The sequence below is a fragment of the Mesoplodon densirostris genome, chromosome 13, assembly GCF_025265405.1.
Source record: "Mesoplodon densirostris isolate mMesDen1 chromosome 13, mMesDen1 primary haplotype, whole genome shotgun sequence".
NCBI classification, from domain to species: domain Eukaryota; kingdom Metazoa; phylum Chordata; class Mammalia; order Artiodactyla; family Ziphiidae; genus Mesoplodon; species Mesoplodon densirostris.
In genome coordinates this window covers 77,298,293-77,323,319 of record NC_082673.1, presented here as the reverse complement: position 1 = coordinate 77,323,319, position 25,027 = coordinate 77,298,293, and the positions used below count along the sequence as shown (strand labels likewise).

Below are 25,027 nucleotides of genomic sequence, written 5' to 3'. Positions count from 1 at the left end.
ATCGAGAAGGGTCTCAGGAAGGCGGGGCTTCTGTTGACAGTGGGGGCGGTCTCCCGCCTAAAGGGGCGGGGCTTAAATCGTACTGCCGCCAAATGGGGCTTATGATGACAAGGGGCGTTTCTCACGATCTGGCGGTGACATTAGAAAGGAGGAGCGCCCAGAGGGCAGGGCCACAACTAACAGAGGGCCGGGTGCCTTCTGGATTGACCTGAGTGAAGACCAGGCTTCTGCCAGTAGCGGGCGGAGCTATCACCGGCAAGGGGCGGGGCCACTTCGAGACCTGGAGAAGGCGGGGCTTCTGTTGACAGAAGGCGGAGCTTCCGTAGACCGGGGCGGGGCTTCTGTTGACAGAGGGGCGGGACGGTTCCCTACCTCCCGCCGTGAGGCAGAGGCCCGCAGAGGACCGGGTCGAATCCCAGGGGAGCAGGAGGATCCGTGAGTGGAGAGCCAGGCGCGGAGCGGGGTGGGGGCGCGCGGAGGGCGCGCGCGCGCGCGCACGTGGGAGGGCGCCGCCTGGGCCGGCTCTTCCCCTCCCCCCGCTCCCGCCCCCGGTCGGCTGCTGGGGCGCGCGCCTCGCCTCGCACCCCCACCCCCGACTCCCTAAGCTCCACGGAGTTCGCAGAGCTTCCGAAGCCGTGAGCCGACCCGCCGAGCGGTTCCGGGTGTAGGGTTCACAGGTCAGAGTTGACTCCCTGAAGAGTGCAGCCGGTTTGAAATGCAAGATGGCGGCGGCGGGGCTCTGAGAGGCACGGCGGCCCCTGCAGGTAGCTGCGCGAGCGGGCTCCGCGACCAGCGGCCCAGGGCGTCCGGGGCTACGGTTGGGAACCGGCGGCGCAGAGCCCGCGGCCGGCGCGGCGGGCCGGACGCGGGAGGGCGGCCCCGGGGCAGAGACCCCGGAGAGCTAAGCGCGCTCGGCGCGGCGGTTGGCCGGGCGGACGGGCGCGGGGCGTCCGAGGGCCAGGGACCCGGCCTGCCTGGGCCGGGATCGCCGCCAGGGGACAGACCCTGAGCCTCCTTTGCGCTCTCGGGGTCTCTGCGGCCGCGGAAGGAGCTGGGGTGGGCTGTGTAAGGGGAAATTTCAGTCCCCCTGCCTACGAGAGGGCTGAGCAACTTGGGATTGTTGAAGGAAGTGAGGACTGGGTCTCCCTAGAAGGGGGGCAGGCGCCGCAGGGATGGAATACCCTAGCAATGTTGAGGGTCCTGGGGGAGGTCGGGAGCCCTGCCCTGCGGGGGTGTGTGGCCTCGTGGGGACTTAGTCTCCCTGAGAGTCAGGAGAGATTCTCTTGCTGGAGCTGAGCGCACTGGTACTGGGGTTGGAGCCCGGAGAGATCCTTCGGGGAAGGCTGGGCACCCATTTCGGGGCAAGACTCAGAGCTGAGTCCTTAAGAACTATATTAGCTTTTGAGGGAGCCCTGGGACTTAGGGAGAAGTTGATTAGAGAGAATGGAAATGTTATCCGTCCCTTTCAGTAGGGAAAGAGGGAGGCTGACCATGGACCGCTCCAAGCCTTAGGGCCTGAAGGGAACAACCTCCCGGTCTTTGCAGGGAATGAAGGGCTAGGAAGGAGCTGTGAGAGGAAGGGGGTCTAATGGCAGCAAAGAAGAGCCCTGGCGGATGCTCTTTCCCTGTGTATTTACACCAAAGTTCTAGGAAACAGGACTTGAAATTCTTTGTTTCAATACGTCCCTCCCCACCTCTCTGTGGGTAACAGTAAGGGAAAAGCAAAACCCCGGAGAAGAAGAAGGAAAACAAAAAAGATAAATTTAAAAAAATACAAGAAAGAAAGAAAAAAATAAAATAAAGAGAAGAAAAAGGTTCCGTTGGATATCCTTAACTTATGTTAGTGCAGGATCCAGCTCTCTGGCAGGTTTCAGTGAGAGACTCGGGTAGGAGAATTAGGAAGCGGGAGAGGGGATGGATAGAGGAGGCATATGGGGAAGAGATTGAGCAGAGCGGGAATTCCACAGGGTTTTTCTGTCATCTCACCCCAGCTCTAAAGAAAAACATGAGAAGAGGCTAATCTTTGTGGGGAGAAAAAAATGTCAGGAAAACTAACTGATAGAGAATTTGTAATGTGTTTAGGTTGGGATTGCATGTAACTTGAAAGGAAGAAGCAGTTCTCTCGGAGAGTGAGAGGATAGCAAAAAAGGGAAAATCACAGGATTGGGAAATAGAGTAGTTCCCAGTTAGGGAGGAAGAAGCAGCTTTATCCCAGGAATAGTGACTATTTGTTGGGTTGGAGTATATGTTTGTGCATAACCTACATGAGTGCACCTTAAGATTTGTCGGTATTGGTCACTGTTTCTCAGTCTTTGTCTGAAAGCTTTAACTTGTGTTATATGGTGCTACGTGAATTATCCTTGCTTCTGAAAAATTATCCTGAAAAAGTCGTTTGTTTTTATGCCAGTGGTGAGGATGAACAGGATTTGGTGTTAACAGAGATACTGACCCTAGCATATCTCATAGATTTTTAAAAAAATTAAGTAGCAATTCTGACTCTTGATTTTAAGCAAAAGAAATGTGAGTGCTGCCAAAAACAATAATGCTGTAACAGGATATAAAAGAAAAAGGGCTTTCATGAATATTTTTTCCTCTTAGTTTTTCCCTTCTTACTCTAAGCATTTTAGGGCTAAGCAGACTAATTTTGTGCAAAATAAGTTGTCAAACCTTGGGTCATTTCAATATAGAACTGATAGCATTTCATTTATCAAGGACTCTTTTTGTAGAAGAATCTCTTCAAATACTTTATTTAGTGATCAGGATTAAAATGAGAAAAAAAGAATTAAAGTAAGACTTGGGTAACTGATGACAGCTCTGATTCATACAGATTTCTTGAACCATTCTAGTATTTTTTTAAAAGAGCTTTAACGTCTTCAATAGAAATGTTTTTAAAAACACATTTCAAGTATAAACTAGTTTAGAGCTGCACGTTTGGAACATTGTTATTCATGTGTGCCGTTCTTTGGTTTCCCCAAAGTGCACATAGGTCTAGTTTTATATTCAATTCTGACCAGATTAGGCTGGGTGAACCAGAAAGGTATTGCTGCCAGATGGTTTGAAAATATGCTAAGGCTGAAAACATAAATGTGCCTGTGCTGGTGAGCGCTCATTAGTAGATGTCTCTCCCTTATAGTGAGCTGATTATTTCACTGGATTGGAGGACAGTTCATGAATGATGCAGCAATTATTTCACCTTTAATGATACTTGTGTTATAAGTTCTTTTTTTCAATAAATGTGAAAAAAAGTTTTACAATTATTTTATTAATGAACTTGATAGCATAGGTGAGGTGGCTCATTTTGGAGATTTTCCCCCTTTTGTTATTATAGTTCACATTGAGACTGAAAGGTGATGTTATGATATACTATACATTTTCCTTCTTGTAATGTTAAATAGGCACAAAAATGTGATATTTGGGACTTACTTAAATGGAAGTACTCTTTTTTTTTTCTGGTACGCGGGCGGGCCTCTCACTGTTGTGACCTCTCCCGTTGCGGAGCACAGGCTCCGGACGCGCAGGCTCAGCGGCCAGGGCTCAAGGGCCCAGCCGCTCTGCGGCATGTGGGATCCTCCCGGACCGGGGCATGAACCCGTGTCCCGTGCATCGGCAGGTGGCCTCCCAACCACTGCGCCACCAGGGAAGCCCTGGAAGTACTGTTAAAATTACTAAAATGATTACAAGTGTAGCTGAGGAAATAACCTTTTTATGTACGTTGCAGCATTGTGGATTTGGGCTCAAAAACTCTATTTATCTGAATATTAACAATGTTGAAATTTCAGTGCCTAAGCTAGTTTTGTTTTTGTTTTTGTTTTTGTTTTTGCGGTACGCAGGCCTCTCACCGCTATGGCCTCTCCCGTTGCGGAGCGCAGGCTCCGGACGCGCAGGCTCAACGGCCATGGCTAACGGGGCCCCCAGCTGCTCCGCGGCACGTGGGACCCTCCCGGACCGGGGCACAAACCCGCGTCCCCTGCATCGGCAGGCGGATTCTCAACCACTGCGCCACCAGGGAAGCCCCCTAAGCTAGTTTTTTATCCAATATCATATTCAGTCAATTCAAGGAGGTGTCCAGAAATATCTATTGCACTGTTTGTGGTAATAGCCAGTATAGCACATTTACTTTTATGTCTAAATTTTTTCGAACTTAAAATCCTCTTAAATCATCCTATGTAATTTCAAAAGTAATTTAAATTACATTTATTTGAAGGGAAAAAAACTATGGCACTAGCCTTTGAATAATAGCCAGTGTTTCCCTAATATGATTGTATCCTGTTGCTCTGATATATTAATAGTTGTAGTCCGTGAGTAACCAGATTTGCATGACTCAGCTGCTGATTAAATTACTAATCAGGATATACATTTGCATTTACATCTTGGAGATCTGTATTTTATACAGTTAATTTTTTTTAATATAGATTTTATTTATTTATTTATTTATTGGCTGCGTTGGGTCTTCCATGGCTGTGTGCGGGCTTTCTCTAGTTGCTGAGAGCTTCTCATTGCGGTGACTTCTCTTGTTGCAGAGCACAGGCTCCAGGCAGGCTTCAGTAGTTGTGGCTCGTGGGCTCTAGAGCGCAGGCTCAGTAGTTGTGGCACCCGGGCTTAGTTGCTCTGCGGCATGTGGAATCTTCCCGGACCAGGGTTCAAACCCGTGTCTCCTGCATTGGCAGGCGGATTCTTAACCACTGTGCCACCAGTGAAGTCCTATATAGTTAATTTTTATTTTATTTTATTTTTATTTTATTTTATTTTTTGTGGTACGTGGGCCTCTCACTGTTGTGGCCTCTCCCGTTGCGGAGCACAGGCTCTGGACGCGCAGGCTCAGCGGCCACGGCTCACGGGCCCAGCCGCTCCACGGCATGTGGGATCTTCCCAGACCGGGGCAAGAACCCCTGTCCCCTGAATCAGCAGCCGGATTCTCAACCACTGCGCCACCAGGGAAGCCCTATACAGTTAAATTTTAAAGTAAATATTTATGTAAATTTTTATGTAGGTTGCCAGGTTTTGGTCTTAAAGGGTACTTAATCTTTTCAGTTTATATAATCAGTATCCCATAATGTATTTGAAAGGTATAAAGATGGTCTTATGTACCTTTGGTCTAAACAAATATGATGATATACTTTGGAAAACAAGTATATATGAGCAGTTTAAGAGTGACGTTTTTTCAAGGGAGTAAAAACTGAGTAAACCACTTTTTATACAGGATTTTTGTTTTCAGTTTTAAATTTAGATTTTTAAAAAATCATATTATCAAAGCTTATCTAAAAAATTAAACCATTAAAGTGGTAGACATATCATATACATATTTATCATTTAAAATAAAATAACTTTGTCATTAAATTTTAGTGATTTAATATTTCCCTTAGGACTTCTGACTCCCTTTTTCCCCTTCCTAAAGGTCTTTCTCTTTTTTTGATTGTTGTGAGGAATGAAAGGACATAGGAATATTCTGATATTTCTAAGCACTTCACTCATAATTATGTTTTTCTTCTTTACTAAGTTCATTCCCTTTTACCTTCCGATATTGTGAAAAAGAAGTTTCTTAAAATTTGTCTGGGGGCTTCTCTGGTGGCACAGTGGTTAAGAATCCGCCTGCCAATTCAGGGGACACCGGTTCGAGCCCTGGTCCGGGAAGATCCCACATGCCGCGGAGCAGCTAAGCCTGTGAGCCACAACTACTGAGCCCACGAGCCACAACTACTGAAGCCCACGGACCTAGAGCCCGTGCTTCACAACAAAAGAAGCCACCACAATGAGAAGCCCTCACACCACAACGAAGAGTAGCCCCCACTCTCCGCAACCGGAGAAGAGCCCAGGCGCAGCAACGAAGACCCAACGCAGCCAAAATAAATAAATAAATAAATAAAATAATAATAAAAAAAACTTGGCTGGGCTTGGACTCTACTTGGGAGTGGGGGCTGGGAAAAAGAACACTCACTGTATTACTATGATAAGATTTATATCAGAAGTTTGTGAGTTCTATGAAACACCCCTTAAAACGTGTCATATATTAGTGATTGATCTTGAAGCTAAGGTCAGAGAAACTATGTGCATGTTGGGGTGGGGGGTATAAATTATGATTGATTAATGTCTACCTGCTAAAGCCAGCCTATTCTAGCATTGCTTAATATGCTCAGAGGTATGAAATGGAAAATAAAGTGGATTGTTTTGTGGACTTTTAAAATATTTTATAATTTTTCAACATTTAGCAAATTGTATGTGTGTGTGATAAGAACTCCTAGGATTTAGTCTTTTGACAACTTTTGTATATAACATAGAACAGTGTTAATTATATTTATCATGCTGTACAGTACATCCTTAGTACTTATTTATCTTATAACTGCAAGTTTGTAACTTTTGACCACCTTCATCCAATCCCCCCTCCCCCCAGTCCTGTATCCTGCCTCAGTAACCACAAATCTCATCTCTTTTTCTATGAGTTTGTTTGTTTTTTGAAGTATAACTGACCCAGAACACTACGCTAGTTCTCAACATTTAGCAAAATTTAAACAAAGACTTTCTTTGTTGTATAACTTAGTTAATACCTTAAATAAGAGTCAGAAAAATCTAATTGTGGACTTACCATGGGCCAGGAAATAGTCCAAGCACTTTACATGTGTTACTTCTTTCAATACTTACAGCAACCCTATTAAATAGGTACTGTCATTAGCCCCATTTTACAGATGACGGGGCTATGGCACAGTCAGGCTAAGTGGCTTATCCGGGACCACACAGCTAGTAAGTGACAGAGCTGGGACTTGAACCCATGCACTCTGGTTCCAAAACCCAAATTCTTCATCTTTATTTCCAGTCCGTCCTCTACTGCCAAAATAACTGATCTGTTTTATTACATAATGTATATGGTTGAGATGACTTATTTAATTTTCGAAGTTCACTCTATTCCTAAATTTTAAAAAGATACTTTGAATTTGAGAGGTGTCCTAAAGTACTCCCAGTATCAGGAACTGAACTAACATCAAGCAAGTATGCTTTTCATCTAGAAGTACTGAGGAACTCATTCGTTGCTCCTCTAGTTGCCTTGTGCCTTTGCATGTCTTGGCAGCTCTTCTCAGAGACTCTGGTTCGGGAAAACATCTTGCAGTTACTGTGTGATTTAAGAATGGATTCAAATAGGTTACCAATTTCCTATAATATTAATAATTCATTTTGGAAAATAACCTCCCCGCTTTGGCAGCTGTTTCCTATCCTCTCTTCTAGTCCACATCTTGTAGATGGATGGCTAAGGAGTGTCCAAACAAGGAGATACCAGGAAATGAAATTGTAGAATCCCCGGCTGCAGACAGAACAGGATGCTCCACTGGGTCTACCAAGAAAACGCTCTTTTGCTTTTCATGAAAATAGTGTAATTATTCAGCCTAAGCTTTAACTTACCCTACAAGTATTTTACTAAAGGACTGGTATATTTACATTTCTCAATTTAAGTGGGTTCTTCATAAGCAATGCTGGAATAGGCTGGCTCTAGAAGGTAGACATTAATCAACATGCACCCCAACACCCATCCCAACATGCACATAGTTTCTCTGACCTTAGCTTCAAGATGAATTACTAATATATGACACGTTTTAAGGGGTGCTTCATAGAACTCACAAACTTCTGATATAAATAATCTTATCATAGTAATACAGTGAGATTGTTCTTTTTTCACCAGCTCCCACTCCCAAGTAGAGTCCAAGCCCAGCCAAGTTTTTTGTTTTTTTAACTTTTGGCTGCGTTGGGTCTTCGTTGCTGTGTGCGGCCTTTCTCTAGTTGGCGGTGAGCCGGGGCTACTCTTTGTTGCGGTGCGCGGGCTTCTCATTGCGGTGGCTTCTCTTGTTGCGGAGCACGGGCTCTAGGCGCGCGGGCTTCGGTAGTTGCAGCACGTGGGCTCAGTAGTTGTGGCTCGCGGGCTCTAGAGCGCAGGCTCAGTAGTTTTGGCGCACGGGCTTAGTTGCTCCACGGCATGTGGGATCCTGCCGGACCAGGGATCGAGCCTGTGTCCCCTGCATTGGCAGGCGGATTCTTAACCACCGCGCCACCAGGGAAGTTCCCAGCCAAGTTTTAACAAACTTCTTCATAAAGTTGTATGTAATAATAGCAGGAATCAAAGGATAAGGTACTGAGGGAAATCATCTTCCTTAATATTCATTCACTATGGTTTTCAGAGTTTCAGTGCTTAAAGAACAATAATAAAAATGCTTCAACCCTTCAAAAGCATTATTTACTTTTATTTAATAAGACAAACAATTATAGTTTTTACTTAATTTTCCTGACTTGTTTAACAACTGTGAATAATATACCACAACATTTTTAGACACAAATCTGAGTTTTCAGAGAATTTTCAGTTTGCTTGATTTTGTACTATCTAATGCTTCACAATGCACTGATTGAAAAACCATTTAGTAGTAGCTTTCTTGCAAAAATGAAATAACCACCAGTCATTCTATTAGATATACCATATGTTTAGGGGTAGAATACCACTAATTTATTTAAGTAGTATTGGCATGTCCCCAGCATTAATGATCCACTTCGTTCCAATTAATACACAGTAAATTAGGGTACAAATATCACTAGGCTTACATATAAACATACAAACACACCTCCTCCCAACTCTTAGTTTAACTAAGTTGTCTGTCGTAACTTTTGTATACTAATTTTTTACAATCCCCAGTTTCTTCATCTCATCTTTCATATTATAGACTGCATATATTCACCTTTTGAAAACTTTTATTGGAAATAGTACAATAATGACTTGGTTGTTTTATAAAATATAAAGGTATTTTGAAGTGTAGTTTTCAGTTTTGAATTTCTTACTAAGATTGAGTTTGGCATTTCGATGATTCTTTTAAAAGTTCTGTGAGGAAATGAAAATTTTTAAAAATTACATTTATTTTTAAAAAGCCAAGGCATAAGCTTAAAGTTTCCAAATAAGACTGAATCGTATCTAGAATAATAAAACGATATTACTTTTTTTGTAGGAGATGGCAGATAGGTACTTTGGACCTGTTGGTAATGATGGCCTGAGCTAAACATCTCCTAATTTGAGGGGACACCCTTCTGTGTCAAAGAACAGAATGCGGAGGAAGCTATGGCAAGTATGTGTTTCATCATTTTGGTAAAAACTCAGGTACTGAATGTGCTCACTTAATATAGTGATACTATATTTGGCTAAAGTTTTAAAAGCTTTTCTTAAAAAAGCAGCAGATATATTCTTAACTCTTTTTTTAGAAATGTACTTTCAAACTTGAAAAAATATAGAAGTATTGTCTGCTTTAATTTCAAAGGAAACAGCATCACACTTCATAATAAATCTATGTGGTATATTTAGAATTGATTTTTCAATCTGTTCAATACATTTGCTGACATCCACTGTGTATCAGGCACTGTACCAGGTGCTGTGGTAATAGTGGTGAACCAGGCAAATGAAGGTCATGAGGGTAGAGACCTTTTCTGTGGGGAAATTGATCTAGAAATTTTACTATTCTTTTGCCTATATCCAGAAAAATGCTTCAAGACTTACAAGAACAACTTCTGAAAATATGTTTTCAGTATACAGTCCTCTAATAATAGTTAATTACAATTATAAAATTTAAGATGTTAATAATTAAATACTTTGATTTAGGTTAAGCATACCACTATTTAAATATTTGAATATATTTGTACTTAATTACTTTTATATTTTATTTACCTGATGTAAGTTGGCTTTTATAAGAAGCATTAGATTACGTACTATACTGTTGGAAATATTTATTTAGTCCAATTGTTATTGTATATGATTCCAGAAAGTACTAGGAAAGATTCCATAATCATTAATGTGGTGGTTCACTTTCATTTTTTGTGTTCTTACAAGTTGACATTACCAATACTAATTACTATTATCCTTCAAAGCATTTTTTAAATTAATTAATTAATTTTATTTATTTATTTTTGTCTGCGTTGGGTCTCGGTTGCTCCGCGTGGGCTTTCTCTAGTTGCGGCGAGCAGGGGCTACTCTTCATTGCTCTGCGCGGGCTTCTCATTGCAGTGGCTTCTCTTGTTGCAGAGCACAGGCTCTAGGCGCGCGGGCTTCAGTAGTTGTAGCACGCAGGCTCAGTAGTTGTGGCTTGCGGGCTCTAGAGCGCAGGCTCAGTAGTTGTTGTGCACGGGCTTAGTTGCTCCGCGGCATGTGGGATCTTCCTGGACCAGGGCTCGAACCCGTGTCCCCTGCATTGGCAGGCGGATTCTTAACTACTGCGCCACCAGGGAAGCCCCCTTCAAAGTATTTTTAAAAATTGAATGATTATATCCTGAGTGAAATAGGTAACATTTACTTTATTTTATAAATGGGGAAGATAATGGACAGATGAATGGCTTTTCAGCCTTTCAATGATAATTTCACTTAGAATCAAGAATAGCATTCTTGTGTTAGATTGTCTGTGAAAGATTTAATACACTTCCTTGAGAAAAGTAGGGGAAAATTATTTTCAGCCGAAAATTACTTTTGGATCCTATTCACAAACTTGAATAATAAAGACAGGAGATTTCATTATAGGGCTAGTTTGTATATCACTACATACCAACCTACATGCCAGCAGAAGGTAGAACACCAGGATGTTAGTGTCCTAGAGACCATTCAAAAAGACATTTCACTCCTCAAATCTGGGGTCAGAGCTTACCAGGAGAAATCTGTCCAGCTTAGCTTCTTCTTTTAATCTTTAGCAGCGTTAAAGTTGGCTTTCTCCGATAGAAAAAAAACAGGTAGAGAGGATAGAGTTTCTAACCCTTTAAGCCTTAATTAGCATTAGCAAAGGGATCTTCTGAAATTAGATAATCTTTGGCCACAGTTTCTTAGATGCTATTACTTGGATCACATTCACTCCCGTCTGTATTCACCTTGATACTTGAATTTTTATTATCTTGAGACCATTTTGTCAATTTTCTTGAGATTTATCTCTTAGGTACTAATTCTAGGTTACAGTAATTTTTACAAACGTTTGTTGTGGGTACAAATTTGGGTTGACAAATTGCTCATTTAATTTTTTTTTTGAGAACTTGACTCTTGTTTCTAAATATTTTTATATTTTAGCTTTGAAAAACGCCTCAAGTGTGTAAAGACCAAAGAAAAATTTTGTAATTAAAAAAAGTATCCTCTTGGCCACCTTTTTTTTAAAAACCATGGTGGATGCCTTTGTTTTCATTTGAGTCCATTATTCCTTGTTCCTACTATGATTTCAGGCATTCTGTGATTTTGGTGGATTTGTAACTTTTAGTTTGTATACAAACATGTAAAAATAAGTATTTTCGGCTGGCTAAACAGAACTCTGACTCAGAGAGGGAGAAGTGAAACTAAATAGAATACAGAGTCCTAAGAGTTCTCAGTATAGGTATAAATACACATTTCAAAGGATTCTTAGTTTGTATATTTTAGTTGTCCTAAGAACAGTTTTACTTAGTTGGTACTCGGTCAAAACTAACACAGTACTTAAAAATCATAGTTATCTTCTAAATGTTCTTATTTGACCCAGAATTGGCCTAAAAACAAAGTTTTTTTTTTATTCGCATAACATCTTACCAAAATCACATGCCTTTGTGGCTAACTAGGCCAATAAACTGTTAATCATTTAATTTAAAGTACAAGACAGCCAGAAAAATAGAGGCTTGGAAATTCCGTGTAGCTATGGACCTACTTAGTTATAAAACTTTTTAGACTTTTTTTTTAGCGCTAAGCATAGAATTTGAAACAATCCACTAACTCTTTATAGTATATTACATTGAGAACCTGTTTTTTAATCTCTTTAAAAATATAGAATATCATTAAAATATAGTTTTCTCTTATAGAGAAATAATGATTCTAAGTTCAAATTTGTATTTGCTATCTTTATAAGAACTGTGCCTTTTCTTCTGAATTCTACTGCAGGACTAATCCTTTGAATGAATTTATCATCCTTGTTTCATTTTTATATAGTCTACAAATTTAGATATACACTATTCACACATAAAACTAATTTGTTTTGGTAGACTTATAGATATTGGTAAATATTTGTTGAATATCCATTGCTATGTTTTAATAAATAAAGTGTTTTATATTTGAGCATGTTTTCATATTCTAGTGACTAAGGTAATTTTATTAGTAAGGGTTTTACCAGCGAGCACAGGTGTTCTTTATAGCGCCTCTATAAATGAGTGCTTAATGAAGTACAATGTACGTTATAATACACAATACACATATTTTAAAGCTTTTTTTTTCCCCAGCAAGTATTATTGGGGCCTTAATAGGCACTGTATTTGGCCCTGGGAATATAGTGGAGAGCTAAACAGACATTCTCTCTGACCATGTAAGAAGAACTACTTTTAGAACTGCTCCAGATTTTTATTCTGTGATTAAATAAATTTTGCTTTCACTAAATGCTTTTCTGCAGAGAAAATTTCATGTAATTATTTTCATGAGCTAAGAATCATGAATTGGTTAAGGAGCACCCTCCCCTCAGGAGAAGAACCAGTGCGCAGATAGAGCCATGGAAATTGGCTTGGCCTAGATCTACACCCTGGAGATTATGTGTGGTCTTGCGGGCTCTTAGAACCAGTCTAACTTCTCTACCGTGGAGCAGCAGTCCCCAAAGATGTCTGGAATACCCCTGAATGCTGTACATACTCAGATTCTTCTTCCTCCTGAAAAAACCTTTATGTAGCACATGTTTTTGCTTTAAAAATAGAAAGTAAACTTTGTTTCCAGCTTGAGACAAATGACCATAGGAATATTTTAGCCTATTTGCAGTTTTAAGGCCTTGAAACTATTGTTTGTTGTATTTACAGTAAAGCAATGTCATAACAATAGTAAAGAAAACTTGTAAATACCACACATAAAAAAATTTCACCCATAATCTCATGTGAAAATTTCATTTTTTATGTTCTCATCTAGCCTTTGTCCACATGCATACATATTTTCCCATAGTTATTTTATAATCAATATACAAATTTTGTTCTGATTTTTAACAATTTAACAGTAAATGGATACTTTACCATATTCCTTAATTACTTTTTTGAATATCATTTTTAATGGCAGTGTAATGGATTTGATCATTTATTTTTTTAACGTATTTATCTACTGAAAGATTAACTGAAAATAGCATTCAAACATAATTATATTTATAGTGCTGGATGCATTTATAGCATAATTTTTTCTTTTATTGGCAGACTTCACTTTAATTATGTTTTAACTGCAAAGCCACCTAGCTCCTCAGTTGTGCAACTAAACTCTAACCCTCTTTTATAGGTAAATAGTGCAAGCTTCCACAAATTGATTTTAAGCTTCTTTGAGTTGACTTTCAAAGGGAGGATGAGATGCCTGTCAGCTAATAGCAATTTCTACATGGCAGTTTCCCTCTCTCAGCTCCACTGCACTGTAATGACGAAAGGAGATGAATTGAAACCACACCATGGAAATTCTTATTCTGTATTTTTAACCCCTTTTGCTTTTTCGTTCAACTTGTGTGCCTTGTCAGCTGATTATGTTGCTTGAGAGATAGAAAGAAAGAGAATAATAGTAAATAAATGGTATTTATTCATTCCCAAAAGAATTTTTCAGGGACTGGGGAAAAAGCATTAATTAGGCACCTACTGTATATCAGAGTGTGTGAAGCATTTTTATTTGATCAACCTCTGAGGTAGGATACCAGTATTCTTATTTTCTCCAGGGCAGCCTTCTCTGCTTCTTTTCTAGAAGCCTCCTGTAATGTGCTTATATAGTTCCCGATACTTCCTCTCTCATTACATTGATCATAGTTAGTCTAAGTAATTGTTTACTGCCTGTTTTCCTTGCTCAACTGCTAGAACCTGGCAGACCAGAGATGATTTGTCCTGGTCACTGCTGTAATCCAAGTGCCCAACACAGTGCCTGGCACGTGGTTGACCTTCAACAAATAGTTGTTCAGTGGATTTGTTGAACTGAAGAATTTTGGTTTTATAGGTGAGAAAACTGAGGTTGATATGAGGTTGATATTGGTTAACTTTTCCAGTCACCTAACTACTAAGTGACAGAGGAGACTCTAAAACCTGTGGTTTTACCCTACACCACAAAGCCTCTGTGAACTTATCCCCCTGGGCCTGGGTTTCTTCTTCCATAAAAAATGGGACGATTGTACTGAGGTCCCTGCTTCTCCCCCAGATCATGACTTTATAATAAGGACCACGAGGATGCCCTTGTTTGTGCTTTGATTTATTTTTAGGTTATATCATAATAATAGAATTGAACCATTGGACCAAATCTTGAGGCTCTTTTGGGAACTCTTAGTCTCCCTTTGGAAATATGTTAAATAATATATTGACTCTGGTTTTGTTAGCAAAATGTGAGCAAACAGTTTTAGAAGTGAAGAGGAAAGAGTATTTCTCAGGTCTATGTAGTTGAGTATAGAAGTAATCCAGGTTGAGGCAACCTAGGCTACTGAAAATAATCAGATTTTTAGTCTTTTGCATTACTGAAGATTTTTTTTAAGCCTTTTTTTTTTTTTTTTTTTTTTGCGGTACGCGGGCCTCTCACTGCTGTGGCCTCCCCCGTTGCGGAGCACAGGCTCCGGACGCGCAGGCTCAGTGGCCATGGCTCATGGGCCCAGCCGCTCCGCGGCATGTGGGATCCTCCTGGACCGAGGCACGAACCCATGTCCCCTGCATCGGCAGGTGGACTCTCAACCACTGCGCCACCAGGGAAGCCCTTAAGCCTTTCTTTTAAGTAGCTTATTTAAATTTAATTATAATTTAAAAATTATACATTTAATTTAAAATATTTAATTTAAATAAATTTAATTTATAATTTTAAATTTTCAAATTCCTTTCAAAGACCAGTGCTTTCAAAGGAAAAAGCACAATTGTGGTATATATCATTAGATAATAATACATGAATTTTTGTAATTTTCATGACTTTAGCAAAAAATATTTAAGCTTTTAAATTTTTGTATCTGTTGCAGTTCTTACAAACTGACCATCCTGAGCTAGTGAACTATAAGGAAAAGTAATAATTTCATAGCATATTACTATTTTTATGCTAGATAGGATAAAAAGAAAGAAGTTTAACCCAAGAGCTAGAGAACCAGAATAATAAAGGGATCTGAGCTCCTCAGGTTTCTCTTCCATATCTTTTTATTAGTATGGGTTACTCTGTTCTACTCTTGGGCGCTCCAGGCCTGCCTTTTAGAGTGAAACAACCTGAAAGTACACATTAAATTCACTTTAGCTTTCACATTTCACTTAGCACTGGCAAGCTGAGGATTTTTGATGAAAGTATTTACGTTTTTAAGACAAAGGCTTCAGACGCATCTCAGAACCCATCAGAGGTGGAAGTAGGGATTGTGGGGTCCATGGGATGGGGTCAGGAAGTAGTTTAGCTTCTATACTTCTCCGACCAGTGGCTATATTCTTTAATCAGTTTTGCACTTGGGCTTCTCATAGAATTTTGTTTGAAGAAAGGGCTCTCCTGCTTACAACAAAAAGTTTGAAAACCACCATTTTCAGGAAATGTAGTTTCAAGAAAAACCCCTCTATCTTTGACTTCTGGCTGTTAATATACCCTAACTAAATATAATCTAAGATTCTATGAGAATAACAGTCACAAAATAGCTTACTCCCCTGCCTTTCAGCAATTCTCCTTCACTGTCAAAAATGTGGGTGCTGCTCATTGGTTACTCTTCTGCTTAAAGTCTTATTTGAGAAATTCCCTGTTTCTAATGAGGAAAAAATGATCAAAACAGTGGTGTTCCCTATTGAATTGAGTAGGAGAGATGGTATTATCTTAGTTTATAACATTTAGTTAAGAAGTCATTTAAAATTTCAGTGATTTCTTTATGTTCCCTTAGAAATCAAAGATTTTTTATAGAAAAAAAAACACTGACACTTTTGAGAGTGGGGTTTGGACTGTTGATACCATTATTATTACTAAGCTGATGCTCTTTATTTTGTAATATGGGAAATCAGGACATTTAGTCTGACGTTCGGTCCCACTTTCCACCTGTTGCTTGGATCCATCAAATGGATATGTAGTATATATTTGAATAATCCCAGTGAGGAGGATCTTACCACCTTCAAAGGCAGGACATTCTCTCTTTGGACAGCTCTGTTTCCTAAAAATGTTTCTCCCTCTACTGAGTCATGGAGACCTAGTTTTGCTATAATCTTTGAAATAAACTTTTTCTCCTCAGTTCAGCTAGGACAAGGATTACGCTAGTAAATAAAAATAGTTCCAATTTGTGGTACAAAGTAAGTGATACCACTTATTGTATTCATTTTCATTTGGTTTAGAATTTAGAAGCACACCAACTTTGATTTAGCATCAAAATTGTATTTTAACTATTTTGGGTGCAAAAGTATTAAAATGTATTTGTATGAACATAGTTCACTTTTTCTTGATGATTCACGGTCATTCTTGTGAATTTCAGCTACGTTTTCCATGGTGATGCCCTTAGGGCATTTTGAATTTTACAGGACTCTTTTTCTTTTTTTTTTTTTTTAAATTAGTTTCTGCTTTATAACAAAGTGAATCAGTCATACATATACATCTGTTCCCACATCCCTTCCCTCATGCATCTCCCTCCCTCCCACCCTCCCCATCCCACCCCTCCAGGTGGTCACAAAGCACGGAGCTGATCTCCCTGTGTTTTTCTATTCATTCTAGTTCGGGTTGGAAGTAGTTTTGTGTGTGTGGTGGGGGGTGGATCTTAGTTCCCCAACCAGGGATTGAACCCCGGGGCACAACAGTGAAAGCGCTGAATCCTAACCACTAGACCACCAGGGAACTCCCTAGTTCAGGTTCATAAGCATTTAGTGAGTCTCTACTTCCAGGCTTCTGTATGCAAAAGGAGATATAGAAATGTGTGAGAAGTCAGCCAAGATAGCTCAGCTGGGAGAGCTTAGATTGAAGACATAAAGGAAATTGCCTCCATCCAGACTTTCAGGAGCTTTGCTATATCTCACAAAAGCTATTACTTTAAAAAAGAAGGAAAAAATGAATAAGGAAACTGGAGGTTTCGGGACAGAAGTGTAACATTCCTCTGGTACAATATGGTAAGTGCTAGACTAGAAATAAACCGGGGAGGAGGTTGGGCCCAGCTAAGGGGAGAAGGTGATCTATCAGGTAGATCTATAGAGAGCTCATCACACCCAGCGCACAAACAAGTGTCCTGGCACAAGGAATGGCCTGCACTGAGAGTCCCTAGAATAGCAATCGTTTTCGCTCTGTGCCTAAAACATACAGAAATAGGAGTCAGGAGGGAGATGGTAGGAAATTAAGGTTGCAGCCAGGATGTGAAGGGAACTACCTGTGGCTTAAGGAGTTTGAACTTCATTCTTTAAGCACTGGGGACCCATCATAAGCTTTAAGTCAGGAGACTGATAGGATTAGATATGTTTTACCAATTTTGATAGCATTGTGGAGAATGATTAAGATAATGTTTCTGAAACTTTGATCATTTATATTCTGCCTTTGTTGCTTTTGCCATACTTGGGCATGCTTTTGGGATAAGACAGACCAGGAGGAAGAAGCAGGCATAACTGATGGATTGAATTTCTTATACACTTAGTGGTCATAGTCTTGAGTATCTGTGGCTGCTTTTATAGTTTTAAAGTTCCTCCCCTGTTAACAGGTGATCATTTCACATTGATACTAGTATGCCTGCCGAAGCAGACTCTTTTTCCCCCTTCCCTTCCAATATATAGCTGGCTAGCTGAAAAATCCAAATAAACAAGCCCGTGGGCTGACCCATGAGGTACAGTACATGACCTTCAGTGAGTTGGCTTGGAGACATCTATTTTGACCCTTAGAGGACTTTTTTCCTGGTCTGGTCTTATTCTACATCTTTATAACTGAGCTCTCCAACAACTTCATGTAAGTGAAATATAACTGTAATTTGCTTAATAGATCTAATCACTCATTTAAAAACATTTTTTAATTTATCTTAATGTAGGTGATTGGAGTTGTGCTTCAAAAATTTCAGCAGTTCAGCAGTATTTTATTTGCCAACCATAAGCTCTTTACTTGATAGCACCATGAAAAAGCTGCTAATGAGACTTGTTGAGCACAAAGACAGACTTGAAGAACCAAAAGCCATTGTTTTCAAATGAAGAATACTGAACAGTTTTAAGCCCCAATGCTTTTTAATCACCACTGAGATTTCCCCCATAACATCAGAATGGCAAGCAGGCGAAAATCCACAACACCCTGCATGGTCCTTGCCAGTGAACAGGATCCAGACCTCGAGTTGATATCAGATTTGGATGAAGGTCCTCCTGTACTTACACCTGTAGAAAACACCAGAGCAGAGAGTATCTCAAGTGATGAAGAAGTTCATGAATCCGTGGACTCTGACAATCAGCAAAATAAAAAAGTTGAAGGTGGCTATGAATGTAAATATTGTACTTTTCAAACTCCAGATCTAAATATGTTTACTTTTCATGTGGATTCAGAACATCCCAATGTAGTGCTAAACTCCTCCTATGTTTGTGTCGAATGCAATTTTCTTACCAAAAGGTATGATGCACTTTCCGAGCATAATCTGAAATATCACCCAGGAGAAGAAAATTTCAAGTTGACGATGGTGAAACGAAATAACCAGACAATCTTTGAACAAACAATAAATGATCTGACTTTTGATGGTAGTTTTGTTAAAGAGGAGAATTCAGAGCAAGCTGAATCGACAGAAGTTTCTTCTTCGGGAATATCTATCAGTAAAACTCCTATCATGAAAATGATGAAAAATAAAGTGGAGAACAAACGGATTACAGTTCATCATAATTCAGTTGAGGACGTTCCGGAAGAGAAAGAGAATGAAATCAAACCAGACCGTGAAGGAACTGTGGAAAATCCAAGTTCTTCAGCTTCTGAATCAAATACGAGTACTTCCACTGTAAACAGAATACATCCAAATACTGCCAGCACAGTTGTGACCCCGGCAGCAGTTCTTCCTGGGTTAGCACAGGTTATCACTGCTGTATCAGCTCAGCAGAATTCCAATTTGATCCCCAAAGTCCTCATCCCTGTTAATAGCATTCCTACTTACAATGCTGCATTGGATAACAACCCCCTTTTGCTTAACACCTACAACAAATTCCCTTATCCGACAATGTCAGAAATTACTGTTCTTTCTGCCCAAGCAAAATATACAGAGGAACAGATCAAGATATGGTTTTCAGCCCAACGTCTAAAACATGGTGTCAGCTGGACTCCCGAGGAAGTCGAGGACGCGAGGAGAAAACAATCCAACGGAACGGTGCACACTGTGCCTCAGACCATAACTGTCGTCCCCGCCCACATTTCCACAGGGAGTAATGGTTTACCATCCATCTTACAGACATGCCAAATAGTTGGCCAGCCGGGTCTGGTCCTTACCCAAGTGGCTGGCACGAATACCTTGCCAGTAGCAGCACCTATAGCCTTGACAGTGGCAGGGGTTCCAAATCAAACAAACGCACAGAAAAGTCAGCTCCCGGCGGCTCAGCCTACTGCAGAGACCAAGCCAGCAGCAGCAGGAGCCCCATCCTCTCAGCTTGTAAAAAATGAGACTGCAGGGGCGAACCCGGATGCGTTCGGCGTTCGGGCAAAAAAGACTAAAGAGCAACTGGCGGAATTAAAAGTTAGTTACCTAAAGAATCAGTTTCCCCACGATTCCGAAATTATCAGGCTGATGAAAATCACAGGGCTGACAAAAGGAGAGATTAAAAAATGGTTTAGTGACACAAGGTACAACCAGAGAAATTCAAAGAGTAATCAGTGCTTACATCTCAACAATGATTCCTCCGCCACTATTATCATAGACTCCAGTGATGAAACCACGGAATCCCCAACTGTTGTCACTTCACAGCAGAAACAATCCTGGAATCCTTTTCCAGACTTTACTCCCCAAAAGTTTAAAGAGAAGACGGCAGAGCAGCTTCGTGCCCTACAGGCGAGTTTTCTCAACAGCTCTGTACTTACAGAAGAAGAATTAAATAGGTTAAGAGCGCAAACCAAACTTACCAGAAGGGAAATTGATGCTTGGTTTACAGAGAAGAAGAAATCAAAAGCTTTAAAGGAAGAGAAAGGAGAAATAGAGGAAAGCAATGCAGGTAGTTCCAAAGAAGAAACTGGAGAAACTTCTCCTGGAGATGAGTCTAGTGCACCTAAGTCAGGGAGTACGGGCAAAATATGTAAAAAAACACCCGAGCAGTTGCACATGCTTAAAAGCGCGTTTGTCCGAACACAGTGGCCGTCGCCAGAAGAGTATGACAAGTTGGCTGAAGAAAGCGGGCTTGCTAGAACAGACATAGTTAGTTGGTTTGGGGACACCCGTTATGCTTGGAAAAATGGAAACTTAAAATGGTACTACTACTATCAAAGCGCCAATTCAAGCAGTATGAACGGTCTGTCTTCTCTTAGGAAACGGGGGAGAGGGAGACCCAAAGGAAGGGGAAGAGGAAGACCTCGCGGGCGGCCCAGAGGAAGCAAGAGAATGAACAACTGGGACAGGGGGCCGTCCCTCATCAAATTCAAAACTGGAACTGCAATACTGAAGGATTATTACCTGAAGCACAAATTTCTTAACGAGCAGGACCTCGATGAACTTGTTAACAAATCACATATGGGCTACGAGCAGGTCAGAGAATGGTTTGCTGAAAGACAGAGAAGATCAGAGTTAGGTATAGAATTATTTGAGGAGAATGAGGAGGAAGATGAAGTTATTGATGATCAGGAAGAGGATGAAGAAGAAACAGATGACAGTGACACTTGGGAACCCCCACGACATGTGAAGCGGAAGCTTTCTAAATCAGATGACTGAAATGTAAGTTGTTAAGCTGCGTGTGCATTCACCAACCACATACATTTAGCACAGTCACCTCGTATTTGTCATCGTCACTTTTGACGGATTTTTTTCTAAAATAGTTTCTCTTACGCCTCATAAGAGGACTAGGTGCCATGAGTATAGCCAAGAGATACGATTATCATGTGCAGTCTGATTCTTGTGATGGTTATGTTTATTATGGAGAGTTTAATGTTGCCTTAATTATTTTTTATGTGAAATGTTCTTTACTTTGTTTTAAGGGAAAGTTACCCATTCTCTAAGAAGGAAGACTGGTGGGCGGGTTGGGGATTCACACATACTAAAGATAACTAAAATGTATTTCTTGCAACCCTCCTTCACTAAAGCTTCATTTTTTGCCTGTTTAAGGAAAGAATTCAAAAACGAAAATAAAAAGAAGGGGAAAAGTATACCGAAGGAAAGACTTACCACAGGGGTGAAGATTGCTCAGTTTTAGGAAACTAGGTGAAAATGGCTCTCTCTCTTTCTTTATTCATTGTATTGCCCCCCAAACTATTAGATTTTTAACTAGAGTTTAAAATGCTTTAAGTATTAAAATTATTCAAATTTTTTTCTATTAAAAGCCAAAGGTCTGTTTTAAGCGATATATAAATTCATGTTTGCTTAGGTGGCATCTGCCTTTGAAAGCTGTGATATAAATTATTTCTGTTTTAGGGATCAGTGGTAAATAACAGATTTTATATTAAATTAACTCAATTGCCTAAAATGTCTTTTCCTTATTTGATATAAAACAAACCTGCTACCAGCAGAAACACATTATTAAGTTAAAAATCTCTCTCTGTAGGCATTAAACTGCAAGTATATATGCTTTAAATTTGAAAGGTTTGGCATGTTCCTTAACTCTTAATTCTTTTATAGATTGGATTAATTAAAATTTCACTGTAGTTGCAAATCCAGATACCTGATTTGGAGTTAGAACTTGAATTCTTAATACTTTTGGAATTCAGTAGCATAGTTTGCTTCTTTTCTACTCTCTGTTTTGGAGTGTTCTAGGATAAGACTGTACTTTTTTTAAAAACAGTGCAGTTGTCATGAAGTGTTTGTATCTGTCCATCAGTAGTCCAAAAGCACCTTGTTGTCAGAAATCACTGCAGTGTTCTGAAACAGCAGGGGAGGAAAAGAGGCTTAGACCCTCATCATGTGAGCATACTTATTATACTTACTTCCATAGCTTTTTGCATCCCTATCCCATCTGCTACTTTTATGCTCTCTTATTCTGCACAGAATTTCTTTAATTCCCCCATGCCTTCCTCCCTGGTTTTATTTATTTGGTTTTAACAATTATTTATAGAGAGCTTAATATGTACCAGGCACCATTCTTATTGCTTGGCAGTAAGCAAGATATTCTTTTTTTCCAGATATTCTTTTCATTAACAGGTTTTTTATTTTTCAGGCAGAAAAACAGATGAGACTAAAAATACACCTATTTTAGAATGAATCTCACTCCAGGTTATAGAGCATAATGTATCCTTGTGAGTCACAAGAAGTTAAACAGTCTTGGACGGCTTTATCCTGAAATGCAGCCCTCCATTTCCTTATGTCAGAAATCTTCAGGACAGGCTTTCTTCTGACCCAGATGCAGAAAATATTTTTTACAAGCTTTTTTTGTTGTTGTTACTAAACACAAGAATGTGCACTCGGCCAAGATTGAATCAACAAATTTGTTGCTGCAGTGAATTGTTGTCGTTGTTGTAGTAACCTCTGCAGTGATTTTGGAGAAAGTTGTAATCTCATTCTAAAAATAATGTGAACGTTGTTGTACAGCTTAGTTTGACCTTACTTTAAGTTTGTGTGGGTAATTCGTAAGTTATATATCAATACACTAATGGACACTAGGGTCAGAAAATTCACACAAAGCCATGCATGGTTTTTAAAAAATTGTATCGTAGATGGTATACATGTACTTTTGTGGTACCTATATTGGCATGCTCTAATTTTAAAATATGCAAAAGTCTAAGATTATGATACCCATTAATTAGCAAGTTAACAAAATAATTTTTCATCTTATAAAGGGATTCACCGTGAATTTCCTCTAAACAGTTACTTCTTCATTTAGATACAGTTTAATTTACCAAAAAAAAGTAACCAAAACCTTTCCAAAATAGTTACTGCAAAAAAGTGATAAACACATATGTCTTTTGCACAAGCTAGCCCCGTATATAAATAGAAAAAAATACAGGTCTTTAGATTTCATAGTCTATTATGAATACAATTAAATATATACTTCCTACTAATATTTTTTATAAATTATTACATGTAGGTAAAAAATGTCTATAAGCAAATCTGGTATATGCAGAACGTATACACTGGAGTTGCACACAAAATCTGCATTACACAAGATACATACGGCAAGTGATCTCGGGATTAATAAGAGAATACAGAGGATGTATTTTAATCGTTTTTGTTTCTAAAAGTGGTAAGTGTTAAAATATGGTTATCTTTAAAATTTTAGTTTTTTATTATGTTTTTCTTTTATAGCTGCCTAAAACGTTGGAGGAGAATCAATTCTTCAACTCCAGATGTCTGGTTTACTGTGAATGGGCTCAATCTTTGATGACACTGAAAACGTTTGGGGGCATACACAATCTCAAAAAATAGGATCCAATACCCAAAAACAGTGGGACTCAATGTTGTGTCAATGTTAAACTGCTGCAGATGGCAGAAGTCTTGCAGCGCCCACAGGACACTAATTAAAACAAGTTGTAAGAAGTCACATTTCAATGCAGTGCATTTTTATTCTGATATGATGGAGACATTCTGATTCTTAGACTTTCTGAGGGGGTTTAATGACCACTAGAACTTGTCCTCATATTCTGTTCAGCTTAATACTGTATGTCTCATAAGATGGGCCTTATTGCCTGTATTCTTTGATATATGATTAATTAAGATTATAGCTTTGAGTGACCAAACATTTTACAGAGTAAAACTTGTTTGAAGCAGGAAAAAGAAAAATCTGATTTATTTCTATGTCTCATTTCTCAGGCCCTGCACTAAGATTAAGGAGTTGTGCATGGGTTTATGTAATTTCAACGTAAGTGAAAAACAGGCTGTGGACATATTGGAGCAAGAAGGTTTTGTGGTATCGTTGGCGCTTAACGATTGAATCTTTCATTGAACACATTCATGGATACCACTATTACTACTTGTAATACTCTGTTACTTTTTTTCATTAGAAACTGAATTAGCTTTTTCTTAAACCGAACATAATCAGTACTGAAGAAGGGAAAGAAACTGGCATAAGAATTTGGATAGGGTGAAACTCTGAAATAAATATTGTACCAAAAATGTGAAAAGGAACCATGTAGTAAATATTAACTTAGTGTTTTCTTACAATCGTATAGAAATCAGAAATTTTGTACAGGTGTCAGATCAGAATTTTCAAGAATTATCTTTTGGTGAAATTCTACTTTGTGTAACAACTTCAATGAATAAAGAAAAAAAATCTGACCTGATCAGAATGAGTTAAAACTTAGCTTTTCATTTATGAACATGGCAGTGTTCACTGTTAACTGTTGCCATTTCAGGAGACTGAAAGTTCCTCCTCACTCAAACTTTGTAAAGACCGGTGCTGTTCATTCGTGTTGAGAAGGACCCTTTCCTTTGTGACTACAGGACCATTTTTCAAAATGTGCTTTCTTCATAGAAGAAATGTTCAGTTTCATTAGCTTTGGATTTTAAAATGTTTTTCTGAATGACCAGATGTAATGGGCTTGGCCAGTTTATTTTATCTAATTTAATGAATAATAAGTATTAAGCTCTTGTTTTTACCTAAATGTTTGTCATCTAATGAAAATGTTATGAAAAAGCCTTGACTATGCATGCTGCTTTCATTTTTATAAACTTTTCATTTTTTAACTATAGCTTTATTAGTAATTCCAAAATGCTGCAATTTAGCTTATTTCTTCATTCAAACAGCTGGCTTTGTGGGTGGCTTTTTCATACTACTGTTAACTTTTTTTAAGAGAAGCAATGTAAAGACAGTAACGATTTAATGCACTAAACTGTTCTTTCTTTTACACGTTTAAAAACTTCTTAAAGCACTCTGTATTATAATGATTAAATTGCTCCCTTTTTTAAATCATTGCTAATGTGGTCTGAGTTTTGTTTGACAATAATTTTAATGTTTTCAAAATTTGAAATGTCAAGTATTGGAAATGAAACCTTTGAATATATTTATATTATGTTTCCCTTGCAATATGTTAACTTTGTATAGCTGT

General features: G+C 39.2%; 1 protein-coding gene across 4 annotated transcripts; it reads left to right on the top strand.

The window, feature by feature from the left end:
• The first annotated feature begins 333 nt into the window (after nucleotides 1–333).
• On the top strand, nucleotides 334–24,888 carry ZHX1 (zinc fingers and homeoboxes 1). Of its 4 annotated transcripts, none has more exons than XR_009534066.1 (5): nucleotides 334–764; nucleotides 8,973–9,089; nucleotides 17,922–20,771; nucleotides 21,164–21,254; nucleotides 23,289–24,888. XR_009534066.1 is itself a non-coding variant. In XM_060115553.1 (4 exons), the coding sequence occupies exon 3, from the start codon at nucleotides 18,147–18,149 to the stop codon at nucleotides 20,766–20,768; it is 2,622 nt and encodes an 873-aa protein (XP_059971536.1). In that variant the 5' UTR covers nucleotides 334–764; nucleotides 8,973–9,089; nucleotides 17,922–18,146; the 3' UTR covers nucleotides 20,769–20,771; nucleotides 24,335–24,888. The 4 variants fall into 4 exon arrangements, 2 of the variants coding, with proteins under 2 accessions (XP_059971536.1, XP_059971535.1); XR_009534065.1 differs by having other exon boundaries at nucleotides 21,159–21,254; XM_060115553.1 differs by lacking the exon at nucleotides 21,164–21,254 and having other exon boundaries at nucleotides 24,335–24,888.
• The last annotated feature ends 139 nt before the right edge of the window (nucleotides 24,889–25,027 follow it).

Coding starts and splice junctions, on each gene's coding strand:
- ZHX1 (XM_060115553.1), top strand. CDS start 18,147: ATGGCAAGCAGGCGAAAATCCACAACACCCTGCATGGTCCTTGCCAGT.